A 17,264-nucleotide genomic window follows, 5' to 3' on the forward strand; every position below is an offset into this window, starting at 1 on the left:
TTATCTCATTAGTTTCATCGCAGAAGTGTGAAGCACAGCTAATTTTTGTTTCTTTGTCGGTACTTGGGTTTGGTGTATGTGTGTTTGTATTTGGCAAGGTTTCCCCCATGTCTTTACTGAATGATTTTGTTAGAAATACTGTTGGTGTAGATTTCTCTTAATTTTTGCTCAAAAATAATATGAATTATTTTTTAACCTGTATACATAGGCATGTTTTCAACTCTAGAAAGGCGTATTCTCTACTCACCATTTTAACTTTACTGCTTTGTTACTTTTCACGGTTTCTTGTATGTGGTGAATCATTTACAATTTCTGAATTTTATATGGGAAGAATACTTGACATGACATCTACTCTTAACAGATTTTTAAGTGCACAAACCAGTGTTATTGTCCGTAAGCACAATGCAGTGAGGCAGATCTCTAGAGCTGAGATTTTATGCTTGTTGATTAGCAGCCCCTCCCTGCGACCCCACCACCTCTGGCAACCACCATTCTTTTTTTTTTCTTTTCCATTATGTTTTTTTCTTTTTTACACCAATAATTTATTTTTTATTTTTTTAACATCTTTATTGGCGTATAATTGCTTTACAATGAATGGTGTGTTAGTTTCTGTCCTTTATGGTTTATTATAGGATACTGAATACAGTTTCCTGTGCTATACTATAGGACCTTGCTGTTTATCCCCACTATTCTCTTCTTTGCTTTTATGAGTTTGACTCTTAGATACATCATGTAAATGGAATCATGCAACATTCGTCCTTAAAATTTATCCATGTTGTCATGTATTGCAGGATTTCCCCATATGTTAAGGCTGAATAATACTCCATTGTATATATATGCATTTTCTTCATCCATTCATCCATTGATGGGCACTTAGGATGTTTCCATATCTTGGCTTTTATGAATAATGCTGCAGTGAACAAGGGCGTACAGATGCCTCTTCAAGATCCTGATTTCGATTTTTTTTTGATAAATACCCAGAAGTGGAATTGCTGGATCATATATAGTGGTAGTTGTTAAAATTTGGGGGAGCACCTCCATACTATTTTTCATAGTGGCTACACCATTTTGCATTCATTTATCAACAGTTTACAAGGTTTCCAATTTCTCCACAACCTTGACAACATTTTTAAAAATTTTAATAGCCATCCTAACAGTTGTGAAGTGGTATCTCATAGTTTTGATTTTCATTTCCCTGATGATCAGTGACATTGGGCATCTCTTCATACACCACCTATTGGCCATTTGTGTATCTTCTTTGGAGAAATGTCTATTCAAGTCCTTTGTCCATTTTTAAATTGGGTTATTGGGTTTTTTGCTGTTGAGTTGTAGGATTTCCTTACATATTTTGGAAATTAACTCCTTATTGGATATATGGTTTGCAGTATTTTCTCTCATTCCATAGTTTGCCTTTTTACTTTATTGATTGTTTCCTTTGCTGTGCAGAAACTTTTTAATTGTATGTAGTACCACTTGCTTTTTTTTGCTTTCGTTGCCTATGCTTTGGTGTCAACATGAATCATATTATATTTATCTGTATGTTGCTTATCTATTTTCTCTTCCTGATTGCAAAATAGTTCCTGATTCTAAATTCTAAGAGGAATTTATAATGTAGATCTTTTATTTTAAAGGACAGCATAAAAACTAATGCCTTAAACATTGTAGGATCATTAACTGAGGAACTTACTAAATGTTGAAGTATGTACCATCTGAAGCTATCAAAAGTAATCTTAGAACTACAGTTAATTGAATCCTGAAGCCTCACAATAGTGAATATTTAGAAAGGACTTGAAGCTAATTTGTCATTTTTAAAAGATAAATATTAAATATATTCTACATTTTAATTTATTTGTATATATTCTCTTGATCTCTATAATTATTGTTCTGGTTACACCGCTATATTTTGGACTGACAAGATAATATTATAAAAGTACCCTTTGTATGGAAAAATAATTACATACATTTTTCCTTTTTGCTTAGATATGGAGTATGAAACAAGACAACTGTGTCCATGATTTGCAAGCACATAATAAAGAAATTTATACTATCAAGTGGAGTCCAACAGGGCCAGGGACAAATAATCCAAATGCCAACCTCATGTTAGCAAGGTAACATTTCTGTTTTGCTTTTCCTTTATGAGTCTTTTACAAAGAAAACCTCTTATAAGTATGACAGAAAATTAGGACAAATTCCATGAAATGGGAATGTATCCTACAAGGAATATTTTTTTTTAATGGGAACCTTTAGACACAGAGTTTTATTATTATTTCAGGTCATAATGGATGTTTGTATCTGGAGATATCAAATAATTTACTGATAATATCAAATATTGATTAAAACCCAAGTAATTGAGGCATAATGCAATAAAGTTTTTTCAGCATTTAAAAAAAATAAGTCAAAAACATATTTAATGTAGCATTTCAAAACTGTGGGTCAATATAAAGGAGTTATTTAAAGAGTAAAGGAATACAGTGAATTAGCTCATTTATATTTTCCGGTTTACAGACTTGGAGATGCCCTTAATGAAGCTGCCATTTCTCCGATTAGCTTTGTTTCCAGAACACTTTCTTCCTAACAGCACAGTCTGCTTCTCATGAGGAATCCGTGGCTAGCTATTAGGAATGGCTGAATATTGTAGATTGGGGGTGGGGCTGAGAGTATTTCATTACTTATAAAATCTTTTTTTTTTCTCCCTTGTCAGTGCATCCTTTGATTCTACTGTTAGATTATGGGATGTAGACCGAGGAATTTGCATCCATACTCTGACAAAACACCAAGAGCCTGTGTACAGTGTAGCTTTCAGTCCTGATGGCAGGTATCTGGCGAGTGGTTCTTTTGACAAATGTGTGCACATCTGGAACACACAGGTATGTCCAAGTTATTTAAACAGTCAAGTATTCTTATATTAGTAAGAAGCATTTGTCTAAACAAAATTTTTTTTAGTTTTGGTTGTCATTTTGTGTCATTAATTCAGTTCTTCGTTTTTATATGAGCACTTTTTTGGGGGAATTTACAGCTAAGTAAAGATCGAAACCAGCTGAAATGAGATTTTCATAATATGGACCAAAATTTAGAGTCTCTGTTTTATTTTTTCCAACAGTTTTGCAGACATGAAATGTGAGAGTTTAAGATGCATTTATTTAGATAAATGATACCATTTCTTTATTTTCTAAAAGAATTGTCTTTGGAGAAGGTATATATGAGCAGTTAAAAAAATGTGTTAAAGGACAAGGTTTTATGATTAAACACATAATTTATCAGAAATGCACTTAGAACTATGTACCACCTTTTTAGGGACAATGCTACAGAGATCCTTTCTTAAAAATGGAGAAAACAGTTTTGTTGCTTTCATTATTTTAATCTTTTCAGTGTTTTAGTTTTTACATGCCAAATACTTTTTCTTTAATATCAGTCACTTGACTCTCCCTGCCCCACCCCCTGTTCAAAAATCAGATCTTTGCTGCTTGTATTATAAGCACAATAAGTTATTGTGGGTTGTTTCTCTTTGTGTTGCTGACCACCATAGTTGGTCAGCCTATTTTGCATAAATCATCATTTCCCCATATTATTTTTGATTAAGTAATACATTCAAATGGTCTCCAACACCCTCCCCCCATTATAAAAAGGTATACACTGAGAAGTTTTGCTCCCATTTTTTTCTTGATCCTCTACAGCTAACTATTTTTATCGGTTTCTCTTTCATTCTTCTTGAGGTTTTTTGTAAATAAAAGCATTATGATTCTTTCATTTTATACTCCCACTGTTTTATTTTTTCATTTATATTATACTCCCTTAGAATTGGTTTTTATATATGGTGTGAGGTATAGTTCTAATTCTGTCTTTCTTTATGGATCGCCAGTTTTCTTGGCACTATTTACTGTCCCTTCACTGTTTCAGAATGTCACTTCTTTCATATACTACGTTCTTGTATGGTTTGTTCATAGATTCTCTTGTATTCCATTGATTGATACATTTGTATGTACCTGCATTGTTAGTTTAATTTTAATGACTGTAACTTTGTTATTCCCCCTCATTAAGTCTTTTTTTTTTTTTTTTCCTTCAGTAGAGTTTTATAATTTCTTCATAAAGATCTTCTGTTTTACAAAATGTATTCTGAGATGCCTTATGGATTTTATTGTTACCGTGTATAGCATGTTTTAAAAAATAATATTCCTTTTACTTACTGGTGGTTGCTCATGTTTGGAACATTATGAATTTTGACATGTTGATGTTGACTCCATCAAACCTGCTGAGCTCTCTCATTACTTCTAATTACTTCCCGGCTTGCAGGATCTTAGTTCCCCAACCAGGGATTGAACCCGTGCCCCCTGCAGTGGAAGCATGGAGTCCTAACCACTGGGCCATCAGGGAATTCCCAATCTTTCTGTTTTGATTGAATAGCAGAGGCTTTATAGAGAATCTGCCGGTTGTATACATTTTCCATCACTCATTTACTCCATTTTGAGTAAATTAATTTAAAATAAAATTTGGGTATAGAACTGTAGAGTTCTAAGGGAAGATACTGCTAGACTTCTAAGGGCATTTGAGTAACCATACTGTTTTGTTGTATCACTATTGTGTATCAAAATGTCATTTTACTTTTTTTCTTTTAAGTTTGAAAATAGCAAAATGCATCTTATGAGTTTTCAGTGCAGGAGAAAGTAATTGTCTTTTTGTCAATATGTACATCTAGCTTTTTCTTTCATTACTTGGATGATATGTTACCTAAGCATTTGACAGTTAAATTGTTACGGTCTGGTCAGAACACAGGTTTGAGTAGATGCTGAGGGTCCTTTGGCTTTTGTTAATGTGATAGCTCTGGCTTGTTGACCATGCTGTTTCGGTTCAATTATAGCCTGATTCAAGCTTAGAAATTGGTAAGTGCTATTGAAAGACAGTGTCGGTTTTTAACCCCAAAGTTGACAATCCTGTAGATTTTACACTCTATACAACAGCCTATCTTAGATCTCGTTGGCGCCACTCCATTCTCTTCTAATTAACTGTAGATACTTAAGGCCTCCTGTACTCTGTGCTTTTTCATTAATCTCTTAAATTGTGAGAGATTTTAGGTAGGAGGGAAAGAACAGTTGAGACTTCCCATTGTGATCTTCTAGCTTAGTGATTAGCTTAGGGCTTGCTGTCTCAGAAGCTTATGTCTTGGTGCCATGTTGTGTTTAGGCAGTTCTGCTACTTCCAGTTTGAGTTTTTTAGTTCACCATGAAGCTGAGAGATACTTTTCTGGTTTGTCAGGACGGAACACCGGAAGCATATTTTTCATTATTTTTCATTTCTCACAGCAGAACCTCTGACCTTTGCCCTGTTTAATAACTGGTTTCCTAGGAGAATACATTTTTGTACTAAGTTTCAGTTATTGAATGGCAGCTGAATGATTTTGGTTTCCATTGCCGAAGGAATAAAATAATTGAGTTACATTTATGAGTCGGCTAAATTGATGATGAAATTGGTAGTGTTCCTGGTTGTACTTTGTTTTCTTTTAACTTAAAAACATCTTTCAATAATAATGTACATATGCTCTTTTAGCTTCTTTTATAATTCTCCTAGCTTAGGGGCACTTCTAGGGTCAAAGAGACCAAAGATACCTTAGCTAAGAATGGTTATCAATACTGGAGAAGCCGTGTGTGTGTGTGTGTGTGTGTGTGTGTGTGTGTATGATCTGTTGAGAGCAGGCTAGTGCTGTCTGTTTGTAAAAGGATCATCATTTTATGTTTCTGGTATTTCAGAACTTGTTTATTTTGAAGTTGAAGCTAAATCCTACATTGGATTGCTAGAAATAAAGCCATATAATATTTTTACCTCAGTATTTGGACATATATAATAATATATTATTTTTAAGATTCCGCTTCTCATTATTTTAGACAGGTGCTCTAGTTCACAGCTATAGGGGAACAGGTGGAATTTTTGAAGTTTGTTGGAATGCAGCAGGAGACAAGGTTGGAGCCAGTGCATCAGATGGTTCAGTAAGTATATAATGAAGTGTTTCCAAAGGGTGTGTGTGTGTGTGTGTGTGTGTGTATGTGTAAGAAAGAGAGAAAGCATAGTGAATAAATGTGGCTTGTTGTGGTAGTGACTACAAAAGTGTTCTTTTTAAAAAATAAATTTTATGATATGGGTATTGACCTTTTTTACTGAAGGCTCTATACTTTTCATGTTCATTTCATTCAAATAATGTGAACAGAATTTAGGCTATCTTTGCCAGAAGAGTGCCTTCATAATCAAGAAATGGACAGTTATTTTTAGTGTACAACTTCATCACTGAAATTAAGTGTAGCACTGTGAGAGAGACTTGAATTTTTAATGCCTATTTTTGCCTTCTCTTCCTTGCAGAAGAGTGTTGGTGGCCCAGGGAAGGGGAAATAGAGGCAGTTGGGTCTGCATTGAGGAATGTGTGATACCAAGAGACTTTCAGGATGAGGTTGGCCATGTATTCACAGAAATACTAGTTACGGCTTCTAAAGTTCTGAAAGCAAAGGGAAGATGGAAAGGGGATAGCTATTAGCTGTTTACGAAGCAATAGCTTAATGTAATGTGTAGTATCTTTCATTAAGATCCAAGAGATAGAAAATGGTCTATTTTGAGTATATTTTTTCTACTTTTTAATTAACAGAGTAAATCTTCAGCATGTTAACCATGGTTCTTCCTCTGTAGTATTAGCCCATGGTTGTTAACTCCATCTGCTTTCAGACAATTTATCTGATTTCTGTTGGTGCCCATTGCTATGATTACTTTTGTTTTACCAGTTTCATGAACTTGGAACTAAGAAATAGATTCCAAACTGTATAAAAATGTACAATGAAATTCTTTACACACTGGTTGATTATTTTAATTTCTTACAGGTTTGTGTATTAGACCTTCGGAAATAGCGCTACTAGTTGGAAGCCATGGACCGACTATGAATGTGTATATAGCCAAAATGACTGTCCCCGACCCAAGTACTGCTATAGTCCCACTTGAACCATGGCCAGTCCACTACAGCCAAATCTAAGAGAAATATATACATACAGTGTATATAAACAAAATTGCACCCTGAAGATGACAGAATTTTGTCACAGCTTGTGAATTCTGTTCACCAAGTGCTGGAATCTAATCTGCTGTGCCCCTAAAATAGCATTTAGAAGTTTTGGATATGAAAAACAGAAGAGAGAAAAAAATAAGCGTTATAAAAGCAGCCCATACATGTACGAGTTTTTGGATACTAATGACAGCCTTGTTTCTCCCCTTTGAATCAGCAGACACCATGGATTATATTCTTTTTTCCCTTCAGTAGTTTAGCAGTTTGTATGTACAGAGAAAACGGACTTACAAAAACTTGCAGCAGTAGTTTGTTCTTGCTTTTAAACTTTGTTTTTGGTTTAGTTTATGGATGCATGAAGTAAGGGAGTGAATCAGTTTCTTGTTTATATTTTTTTCACCTTTTAAACAAAAAATTCTTAAAAATATTTTAATGCATTCTTTTGAAGAGATAGATGTTTGGTACATTTATGGCTCCCAGAGCATATATTCGATTGGTGCATGTTGTAGAAGGGGGAATTGGAAATTAAATGGAACTATATGACTTTGGTCATGTCAATCTGTAAGACACATCAGTAAAAGGGTATTATGCTCTGTTTTTTGTTTTTGCTTTTGCTTTGTTTTTTTGTTGTGAGGTTTTTTTTGTGTTTTTTTTTCCTCTTTGGTTTTTTTGTTTTGTTTTTTGGTGATGTGGCTTAAATGCAATAGTTTCTTTTTTGGGACATATTTCTGCCAATTAAAGACTAGAAGGGCACAAAAAATTTTTTAATACCATAGAGAAGATGCATAAAAAAAAAATCTTCTGATGTCTTGTAGCCATAACTAAATTATGGTTAAAATGTGCACTATTGTGAAAAGGAGCAAAGTAGGTTTGGGTTTTTTTTGTTGTTTGTTTATTTGTTTCTTTTGCTTTGTTTTTTAAGAGATTAAAATGTTTCTGGATAAGGATTAGCTTCTCAAAGTGTCCATCATTCTGTGTAGAAGCTTAAATATGTAATGTAACCAAACTCCAGTATTAAAAATCTCTCATGTTATTTTTCTTTTTACAAAGCAAGATAACAACATATAACACTGCCATTACATGGCAAAATGTTTGCTACCTTAGTTTAAAAACAATCTTTAAAACAAAAGACTTGCTTCAAGGTGTTTTCACATAGCAGTGATTCAAAATTTTTTAAAAAGGTATAATTGCACTAACCTCCCTGCTGCTCTAATTCTGCATTTGTGGTACTTGTGACTACATTTTTTCAAATAATAGATAGATTTAAGCTGCTATGTTTTGTTTTTTCAGTAATCACTACTATATCATGTCTTTTACTCTGTTTATAATATTACGTATTTTCTTAAAGGTATAGGTATCAGATCAGAAACCTCCTGTGCTCATGCAACTAAAAGCTAAAATATACAGAATCTACAAATGATAGCATGGGGCTATGTTTATATGTGTGATTAACAGGGTTTGTCATGATTAATGTAATAATCCAGAAGTGTCGATTTTGAAGAGAATAGTTGTCAAATTTATGTCTCAAAGATTTTAATTAAGGAATATCATTTATTATCAAGCCTGGCAAATTTATAACACTATCTCTGTCACTAATTATTTTGAAGCTTTTACTGCTAAAATTTTAACCTATGTTTTAAGTAGAAACTGATTTAACCCAAGTAATGCAGCTTTGATTTTCAGCATTTGTTGTTTTGCTATTTTTACAAAACAGCATTGATTGAAGCAAGTCTTGGTTTTACTAAGGTAGGATAGCATTTGCTATTGGTAAAGAGAATAAATACACTTAATTTCACAGTACATTGTTATGTGTACCCCAGTTGTTGTTAGTGGGGACTATGATACTGTAATAATATTTTTTAAAATTTACATCCAGAGAGGCAGTCATTCATGATGGTTTTGTGCCAGCTGTTTTTAGGGTTTTCGATCACATTATAGATATTTAGAACTATTACCCTGTGACTTATGTAGGAAACCTAATATGCTGAGTATCTGGCACTTGAAATCCTGCTTTTATTGCTGGAGGTCCACATCTGCGGTTGACCTCTGTTGTTGTTTTAAAAAAGTAAATAAAATTTTAAAAATCTGTGCAATAATTTTTAAATGTGCTCCCAGGAATAGACACAAATGTTTTGAGTATGTTTAAGCTGCATTTTCCTTTAGCGATGCATTTGTCAATTGCACTGAATTTAAATCTGAAAGTCAGAGGTGATTATTGATAGTACTTTTTGTATTTTGATATGGACAATTTATTCATTTGCATACAGTTATTGACTTTTTCTCCCCAGCTGATTAAAAGATAGTCATGAAGTTCTGCAGTATAGCTGCCAAAATAGACAGCTACATGTTTATGGTGTTGTCATCTTCTCTGTTTTTTGGGGGTTTTTTTGGTTGTTGTTGTTTGTTTTTTTTTATCTTTAGCTATTTTACTTAAGCATAATAGCCACAGTAGGACATATAAAAGATTATAAATACAGAGCTTTATTATCCTGAAGTCTTGGGTCTTTTAAGTATAAACTATCAGAAAGGTATCCATTTTGTAGGCTTGGGTTCTTTGTGAGCATACAGTTATTTCTTTTTGCTGCTGTTCTCACCATCATCATTGCCTGCTGATGTGCCACGATGCTGCTCCAGTAGACATAAATAAGATTGCCTCTAATTTGAGCAGTAACATGATTATAAGAGACCAAGTTTCACAGCCTGTAAAGTTCTATTTTTGAGGTTCTTGCTTATTTTTCCTTCCTTTTTTTTTTTTCTCTCTAAGAACTTATCTGAAGATCTACTGATTCCAGTAGATTTTCTGTGGTATTCATTATATATCATTGTTGTATAGGCTACTGTAAGAAACTTATAAGGAAAAATAGAAAGGAAAACTTGAATGAATAGAATACTCATTGATTTAAAATAGAATAAGGAAAGAGCAGCTGTCACTCTTAAACATCGTAAAGGAATATCTTTTTTCTTCTCCATGTAGGAAATCCCCTAAGTTCTTAATATTTGTTCCATTCCCAGTTTCCTGTCATTGATCAGGTACCATCATTGACTTTCAAGTGACTTTTAGAGGTGGTTAACTTTTAATTTCCTAATGGGTCTTAGAGTGTATTGAATTCTGTTTTAGTTAATTATTCTCTAGGTAAGTATGTTTTAGGATTAAACACCTTTTACAGATACTGAAAGTGCCTCCTTTTGTGGTGTAAAAAACAAATTATGGTGCAAAAAGTAATCATTAGATTGAATTACATGAAGGTTTTTTGCTTTTTGACATATAAAAATGTCAAGAGAAAGGCCAAAGATTTGTACTTTTTCACTTAACTTATAAAGCACTCCTTTTTTCCTTAAACTTATTTCTGTCAAATTAGATTTAATGAGAGAGTACTATTTTTAAGGAGCTATCTGTTTATGTAGAATGATTTTGTTAAGAGTAATGTAAACTATTATTGAGTAGAGGCCTGAAGAGGAGTATGCATTTTTGCTGTTTAAAGGAATCACAAATGACCATTCTTATGTCAGCAAAAATGTTGTTTTACTAGATAAGTAGAAAAATTAAATCTCAAATGCAGTGCTATTTACTCTTTTCAAACAGTTTTCGTTTTCTTAAGCACATTGTACATTTCTATAGAACCCGCATTTATTCTCACATGCTAAGGACGGTACTTGCATTTGGTGAATTACTGTTGACAGTTTCCACAGAAATCCTATTTCAGTGGACCAACATTGTGGCATGGCAGCAAATGCCAACATTTTGGGGAATAGCAGCAAATCTACAAGAGACCCTGGTTGGTTTTTTGTTTGTTTGTTTGTTTGTTTTCTTCTGAATCAGCAGGGACGGAAGGGGAGTTAGGGAAGTTATGAATTGCTCCTTCCTGTAATAGCTCTGACGTGTCACATTCAATATCAGTTTTTTTTAAAAAACGTGATTCTAATTAAATGTAGAAGAGAGCAAAAAAAAAAGAGAAAGTGTTCACTTTTTTAATACACTGATTTAGAAATTTGATGTCTTATATCAGTAGTTCTGAAGTATTAATAGCATTCTTTATTTCCGCCTTTACGTTGACAGTGTTGAAGCAGGGTGAATAACTAGGGCATAGTTTTTTTTTCTAGTAAGCTGTTTCATGATGTTTTCTTTGGAGTTTCTGGATAAGTTCAAGAAAACATTCTGCATGTTGTATCTAGTCTAATGTACTTTTCCATCTCATTACAAACAAAAACAGACAGACTGCATTTTGTAGCTCTGTAATCCCTAAATACAGAAGTAATTTTCTTCTTTCCTGACTTTGACATTGTAGCTATAATGTTCTAATTTTGATTTTTACAAATCCTTTGGGTCTAATTCTGTGAGCCTACTTATAGCACTGGATTAAAATGTCTGCATCATTTCTTTAGTTATCCAGTTAACTTTAAAACTGTTGTACAAGTGTAAACCAGCCCATGACAGTTTTTTGTACATGTTAAAGAACTTTATTGTTCAGTTTTCATGATTATTATGTAAGGAAGACTGATATAGATGTTCTATGCTGTCCTGGACCATGTTAATTACACTTATGATGTATTTTGGTTCCACATCACAATGATTTGTCCCCAATGACCCTTTTCTCCTTTCTAGGCACATTTGTTGTTGTTGTTGTTGTTGCAGTTTCCCTTTGCATTGTATTGCTTTGACAACTGTAATTTGAATCAGATCTGAAAGAGGTCCAGAATAAAATATATTTTGATATTATGTTGGCTGTGTACATATATAAAACCTTTGATATCTATGTAGTTTGTATAGACTATTTACTAGTCAAGTAAAGGAGAGGGATGCTATTTCTTGTTTACAATTTCTTGTTTACATTTTATTGCGATTACTCCTCCAGTGTTCTTTTGTAGAATAAACTTTTTTGCTCTGAGTTAGCCTTCATAACATATAGCATGTCTATTCTCCCATACTGGTGTTACCAGTTGTAACAACTGCCATCAGAACCCAAACCACTGTATTTCATAAATATATTGTTTTACAAGATAGACACTTTAAGCCCATAGATAAAATTACAAATTTTACTATTTTATTACTTCTCATAGGAGATAAGATTTTTTAAATGAAGGGATTACTTACTATTTTTATTAAAGACTAATAGAGCATTTAATCAGCTAAGGAATAACAATTACTTTTGAATTATTTTAAAAAATCAATATCGTACTTAGAAGACATTGTTTCACATAAACAGAGACAGATTCATTTGCTTAGAGTGCATTTGAGCACAAAACAATGTGTACATGTTGTTGAAGATTTTTAGGACAGGGTGCTCAACATCCTTAATGCCCTTTTTTCTTCATAGAAACCTATTATAATTTAATAATTTTTTTCCTTAGCTAGTGGCTTATGTTGCTAACAAACCTTATAATCTGTGAGGAAAGATACTAGGCACCTTCCAGTTTTAATTAATCCCAACTCCTTTAGAGTTACCTAGAGACTTTTTTAAAGAATCATTGAGCATATTTTTTTGTTTGTTTTCTTTTGTTTTTTTAAAAACTTGTATTCTCCAGGTCTTCTACATTTCCCTTCCATTACCTTAAGTATAAACTACTTATGGGCATATAGCCTTGTCATGTTTTATTAAATGATAAGCTACTGCAGTTACTAGAACTTTCGGACAGCCTTTCATTTTCAAAGGGTTAACTTTTATTGCATGGCATAGATTGTTAATACTGTTCTGCATTTTACACTTTCTCCAAAAGTGTTGGACAACTAAGGATTATAATCTGTATAAGCTTGAGGTAAAACAAGTGCAGAAGGGGTTATTTGAAATTTCCTAGTTCTTACACTTTACAGTAGATCAGATTTCTTACCTATTATAATACATAGCAGGTCAAATTAAAGTTTACTGTTTCCCTAGTATATACGCTTGCAAATGCAGTGGAGGAAAAGACACTATGGATAGTAGTTTTACGGTGCTTTTCTCTGCTGTACCAAAGCTCTGTCAACAATGAAATGTTAACCCTATGCTACTTTTTCTGCATGTTTCTTCTCTTCAAATGTCATATCTCAATGCTTACTTGTCCTAACTTGTAATATTTTTGTATTAAATTTTTTTAGGAGTTCCTTGTAATTTCTTTATAATTTAAAATATATTAAACACAAAGTGTTTAGTAAAGTAAGAAGACAATTATTAACGTTTCTTGGTTGTTGGGTTTGTATGATCAATTGTGCAAACAATTCACACTTCAAGAACTAGGACCAGTGGGGTGTAATCTACACAGAAAAATATACCACAATTCTATTAAAAAACAAGCCATCTTAATAAGTTATACAATCCAGTGTCAGAATGGGCTGCTTTAAGAGATACTGCACTACCAGAAATACCAAAATCATAGGTCGGAGGGCTCCTGGACTGCTGTGGAGGGATTTAAACACTGCATGGATACCTCAAGTAGTCAACTCTTCTTACATTAAAAATCCGGTCACACTGAACTCCCGTCTGAGATCAGACATTTGAAAACATCAGCTTCCAGAATCTCACATTCAAATTTAGGGGATTTTGAAAAGTCTACATATTGTCAGGTCCTTCTCCACATAAGCTTTTACTGACTTAATTTATATACACTACTTGACCGGGTGAATTATCTGATATTCTAACTTGGGTACCTGAGGAGCAGAATACCTCAGGACAAGGAATGGCGACTTACACGTCTGGCGTGGGTAGTATCATACTGAAGGCCCAGAGTCATCAGATAACTCAAGTTGAGTTTAATATGACATAAAACTATAGCTGTGTGGTATGTTTTTAAATGTCTTCCGTGAAATGGTTGAGATAAACTTGTTTGAAGTTGGACAAGTGTGTTGAAATAAATGAAGTCTTACTATAACTAAGACTAAATTAGAGGTAAGTAAATTTTACTTTTTTAAAAACAATGTTGACTTAGAGTCCCTTAAAACCCTTTTTATAAATTTATTTATTTATTTATTTTTGGCTGTGTTGGGTCTTCGTTTCTTTGCGAGGGCTTTCTCCAGTTGCGGCAAGCGGGGGCCACTCTTCTTCGCGGTGCGCGGGCCTCTCACTGTCGCAGCCTCTCCCGTTGTGGAGCACAGGCTCCAGACGCGCAGGCTCGGTAGTTGTGGCTCACGGGCCCAGCCGCTCCGCGGCATGTGGAACCCCCCCAGACCAGGGCTCGAACCCGTGTCCCCTGCATTGGCAGGCAGACTCTTAACCACTGCGCCACCAGGGAAGCCCTAAAACCCTTTTTAAAGTAATATGCCTGGCCCTACCTTAACCTACTCGCTAATATGATAGCGCTAGGTATGTGTGCCTTTTTTTAACGTTTGTGTGCCATAGATGATATTCATAAGTACACGCTCATAAAGAAATTGAAAAATTCCCATTTCCAAATACCCAACCAGTTCTTCTGTGGTTACACAGTTACCACTTTGCTATGTGTCCTTCCAAACATTTTTTAATACATGCGTAAAGAAAAAAACAGGGTTGTAATATTCATGGATTTGAGAAACTAGCTTTTTCGCTGAACTGGTCAGGGCCTTTTGTGCCATCAGTGTGCATATGCCTCTCTACTGTAGATGTGGAGTCTTCCATAGAGATTTACGGCATGAATTCTGCCTGTCTGCGTTGAATCCCAGCTCCACTCTTAAGTTGTTTGACCTAAGGAGTTCTGTCCTGGCTTTCCCATGTGTAAAATGGGGCTAGCAATAGTACCTACCTCATAGATTGGTTATGAGGATTAAAATTGTTAACGTATATAAAGCCCTTAGAGAATCATGCCTGCTTGTATACAGCATACTATATGCTACCTTTATTTTGATTTTTAATGGTTGCATTGTATTGTATACCATAATTTAATTAGCCCTCTATAATGTATATTTACTTTTTCACTGTTTCCTATTATAAACAGTGGTGCAGTAAACAAATAATTGTGTATCAGTAGGGCAAACTCAACAGTTGATTCTGATGTACACCCCTGGTTAATAGGCATTTTCAAAGAATCTATAAAACTTGCTACCCACCCATTTTCTGGCATTAACTGAATATGTTATTTTGAAAGGAGTCACTTGGGAATTTGTGGAAGGGAGATTTCTTGGGGAAAATGCTCTGGATATTTACTCAGTGTACATACAGGAACAAGAGAGAAAATAATTTAGACCAATAAAGGACAATCATGTGGCAGGAGTTAGCAGAAAACCACTAATGTTTTAAGCCTATGTTACTAGTCATTAAATGTTCAAGATATGAGTAAGATTTTGTTTAAACATGGAAGAATATTTCTGCCATGGAGCAAGATAACATAGGTTAAATCCAGTTATAAAGCTACAGAACTACCAGAATATTTAGTGACGTACACTAATGATGCTGGGAGCCAAATTCCTAGTCCATGTGCTAGAATAGCAGACATTTCTTTTTTTATAGGACTTAAAAAAAATTCTATCGTTACACATTTTACCTTCTCGAGTCTTGGGTCTTCTTTTGTTACTTTTTCAGCACATATTTATTTGTTGAAAATCTAGTATGTCCCAGGAAGTGCCTTTCCCACTACAATAGTAGTACAATGGTGAGCAGGAAAAGATAGGCTCTGCCTTTGTGAAGTATTGTAATTGAATGCTGTAATAGGGAATTAGGTTGAAGCTGTTTTTCTAAGTCAAAAACTACTAAACACTGGAAATTTTAAAAGGATCAGCTTAATTTGAGGTACTGTTTGTAAACGGCAAGGGGATTCTAACAGTTTGGGTTGTTGGCCCCTTAGACTAGGTGTGCTCATCTGACTATATATGTCCCAGTACAGCCCTCTCTGTGACCCACGTTGCACGTGTTAATTACTTGTTTTATGTCAGTCTTCTAATGCTGCTATTAAAATTTTAAATAGTATGTATTTACCTCCATTTATTACTTAAAACAGTGTCCATTGATGCGTTACCTGGAAAGCCAGAGAAATTAGGCACTTCATCCCTTCTCAACTCAAGAGCTCTGTTACGATTTTCACTCATTAAAGGTGACAGGCACATTTTTGCTATTACTGCTGTTACAGTCAGGAACTCATAAATGTTGGAAATGTGTGCCAATCTGTGTCTAAAACCTCACCCCTACCAGGTTTCCAAAAGCAGTTACACATAAACAGTATATGAGTCGAAGTACCTCTTTTTTAATAGTTACAGGAGCTATACTTGTATCACCCCATTCAGCTCTAGAGGGAGGCTGCTTTGGAGTTTGTGGTTTAGGGTTTTGCTACTCAAAACTGTAGCCCATAGGCCTCACCTGGAAACTTGTTAGAAGTCGTCCCAAGTCCCACCCCAGGACCTAATGAATCTGAAGGTGCAATGTAACAAGATTCCCCCCCCCAACCCCCACCCAAGTAAATTGCATGCACATGAAGGTTTGAGAATTACTGTAGGGTCCGAAGTCAAACTAGGGGATCTTGTACCACTTTCCCCCTCCCCATGCCTATCCTGAAGTCCTTGAAACTAGCAACATATGTTGGGACACCATAACAGTTGCTGTTCATGATAGGGGTAGAGGTCCCCAAAGGGACTCTAAAACACAGCTTACTGATAAGACATGGAGTGGTAAAATTTTAGGGTATTGTATTAAAGGGTTCTCAATAAACAGCAATCCTGCTAAACTTAATAATATCCCAATATCTCAGGCTCTGACCAATCAACTGGGAGACCATGGGCGAGATACCCTCTCTCTGCCTATGTCCTTATCTGTAAACTGGAAAATGACAATCACCTGTCTTGGGTTGTAAGGATTAAACGAGATGACGCATATAGTTTTTAGCACCATGCCCAGCTCATAGTTAGGCATGAGGAAAAGTATAACCATTATTGTTCTCTGGCGGTGGTGCCGATGGAGGATGCTAGGATGATGCGAGGAGCAGAAGTTCCTATACCTGTATGTTGAGATTTATGTAATTTGTATTGTCTTCTGTATACACATCCGTTTATATTCAGTTTTATATTGCAGTAAGTTCAGTACTCACTTTGAGACCGTGGCTTCTCTGTTCCTGAGTTTATTTGGACCCAGTTTTTAGTTGTATGGATTTCATCTTCGTGTAGTCCTAGTGAGTTCTGTCTTCCTTGAATCCTTGTGCATTTGAGGCTCTTGCTGTGCTGTCCTACACAAAAATGAATACTTGATAGAGTATATTATTCTTGCATCACATTTTCTTAAATCTCAGTTGGTCAGCATTAAAGTGGAAGTCAAGAACTCCCAACATGAGAATAAGTGGTATTTCACCCAGGACCTGCTAAATC

The 17,264-nt window shown here is 34.7% G+C and overlaps 1 protein-coding gene across 5 annotated transcripts in view; it reads left to right on the forward strand.

The window, feature by feature from the left end:
- TBL1XR1 (TBL1X/Y related 1) overlaps positions 1-10,272 on the forward strand; it is a 178,170-nt gene extending 167,898 nt beyond the window's left edge. For all 5 annotated transcript variants that reach the window (XM_061194466.1, XM_061194463.1, XM_061194464.1 and 2 more), the window contains 4 exons: positions 1,981-2,108; positions 2,702-2,867; positions 5,877-5,978; positions 6,855-10,272. In XM_061194466.1, the coding sequence (XP_061050449.1) occupies positions 1,981-2,108; positions 2,702-2,867; positions 5,877-5,978; positions 6,855-6,881 (423 nt within the window). In that variant the 3' untranslated portion in view covers positions 6,882-10,272. The remainder of the gene's footprint in view (positions 1-1,980; positions 2,109-2,701; positions 2,868-5,876; positions 5,979-6,854) is intronic.
- Positions 10,273-17,264: the final 6,992 nt, after the last annotated feature.

The sequence above is a fragment of the Eubalaena glacialis genome, chromosome 6, assembly GCF_028564815.1.
Source record: "Eubalaena glacialis isolate mEubGla1 chromosome 6, mEubGla1.1.hap2.+ XY, whole genome shotgun sequence".
Taxonomy (NCBI): Eukaryota; Metazoa; Chordata; class Mammalia; order Artiodactyla; family Balaenidae; genus Eubalaena; species Eubalaena glacialis.